This window comes from Rhinopithecus roxellana, chromosome 13 (assembly GCF_007565055.1).
Source record: "Rhinopithecus roxellana isolate Shanxi Qingling chromosome 13, ASM756505v1, whole genome shotgun sequence".
In the NCBI taxonomy this organism is placed as follows: domain Eukaryota; kingdom Metazoa; phylum Chordata; class Mammalia; order Primates; family Cercopithecidae; genus Rhinopithecus; species Rhinopithecus roxellana.
The window spans coordinates 30,283,621-30,285,385 of NC_044561.1; the positions used below are offsets into that span (position 1 = coordinate 30,283,621).

General features: G+C 43.4%; 1 protein-coding gene across 1 annotated transcript; it reads left to right on the forward strand.

Moving 5' to 3' along the window:
• The first annotated feature begins 505 nt into the window (after positions 1 to 505).
• LOC104663639 (keratin-associated protein 24-1) lies at positions 506 to 1,324 on the forward strand. The gene has a single exon (XM_010364914.2). The coding sequence runs from the start codon at positions 524 to 526 to the stop codon at positions 1,280 to 1,282; it is 759 nt and encodes a 252-aa protein (XP_010363216.1). The 5' UTR covers positions 506 to 523; the 3' UTR covers positions 1,283 to 1,324.
• Positions 1,325 to 1,765: the final 441 nt, after the last annotated feature.

Consider the following 1,765-nt stretch of genomic DNA (forward strand, 5'->3'; position numbering starts at 1 on the left):
TGGAGAAACTGATTCTTGAAAGGTCAATGCCTGCTTTTGAATAACCATGTTGAGACAGGCAAACTACTTGGCTTATTTCAGAGCATATGATTAAGTCCTTCAGTGTTTTCCAGTAGTTAACAGAGTGGAAAAATACAGGTTCCTTGCTTTAGTTGAGTCCTTGTGAACCTTTAAATAACCATGTTGCAGAAGCCCATAGACACATGAACTCTTGTTAACCTCTGACAGATGAGAGTTTGCCTATTAACATGAAAATCACTATTTGTTGAAGGTATGGTCTACAGATGATGAGTGATGGGTGATGGTCAAAGTGGTGATTATGGATACTTTGAAGAATTAAAATAAACTTATTTTTACATGTGTGAAAACATTAGCCTCTGTGGCTAACCAACACACTAATGAGATGTTGCTGTGTTTTTGCCCCAAGCGAGAGGAGGAAGAGTCTGGAGAGGCTTTTGACAATCACCAGGGAAGGTATAAAACGTCTTTAGGCCACAGCCACACTGCACAGCGACCACTGAGCATGTATACAGGCTCCATGTCTACTCCAGGCTATCCTGGGGTCTGCACATCATATCGAACTCACTGTTATATCCCAGTGACTTCTTCTGTTACTCTTAGCTCCAATGATTTAAGCCCTGCCTGTGGACACTACTTACCCAGTAGCTACCAAGGAAATCTCTGGCTCCTGGATTACTGCCAAGAATCCTACGGTGAAGCACCAACCTGCGAATCTCCCAGCTGTGAGCCCAAGATCTGCAGCACCACTGGTTGTGACCCATCAGACTCCTCTGTGCCCTGCAACTCCCCATCAGCAGGCCAAGTCTTCAGTGTCTGTGAAACTACCAACATCAAACCCAGCCCCAGCTGCAGCCCATGCACTCAGATCAACGGGTATGTATGCAATTGCCACACACCCACTCGAAGTGCATCCAAAGCCTGCCAAACCCTCCACAATGGTTCCAACTGCTTTGGACAGCTTAACTGCTCATCCAAGAGTTTCCAAACTCTAAACCACTGCAGATTGAGTACTTTGGGGTATAAAAGCTACCAAAATCCTTGCTTCATACCCAGCTACGTCTCACCATTATGTTATACTTCCAACAGCTGCCAACCCCAAAGCTATTTAATGAGAAATTATCACTATTCGAGCTACAGGCCTACGAGCTGCCGACCACTGAGCTATTTATCTCGAAGCTTCAGGTCTCTGAGCTGTATACCCAGTACCTTTCCACCTCTGAGGTATTTATGCAGTGGTAGCAGACCTCTGAAATGCTATTGACCAACTTACAGAATTTATAGCAACTGGAAATTGCCCAGTGGGGAAGATTCTACTAAGTAGTAGAATGTCTAATTTTCTGCTGAATCTCTTTATTCAGCCTAAGAATCTCGTTACATTAGGTTCAAATATAGCTCCCAGGCTTATTAACCACAGCCAGTATCACCTGCTAGCTTTTCTTTTTTTCTGTTGTTCTGTTATTGCTCTTTGTACTAAAAGCTGACCCTGAAGGTAACATCATTATTTCTGAGATTTATTACAATGGACTTACCGAAGAGACTCCATTTGAAATACAACCATCACCAGCCAGCTTTCTTACTTTGGCTGTCACTGTCACTTGTCTGACAGTGTGATTATCACCTACCTTTCCTGATGAAATGGGGCCTCCATGGTTTGACTGCAGATTCCAGCATGCAAGTTCGTTCGGATGGCTTTGCTTTTCATTAATATTTTTGTCAACTACCTAACTAGCACCTTGCTAATAAG

Bases quoted from the DNA above. Each gene is read 5' to 3' on its own strand.
- LOC104663639 (XM_010364914.2), top strand. From the start codon at position 524: ATGTATACAGGCTCCATGTCTACTCCAGGCTATCCTGGGGTCTGCACA.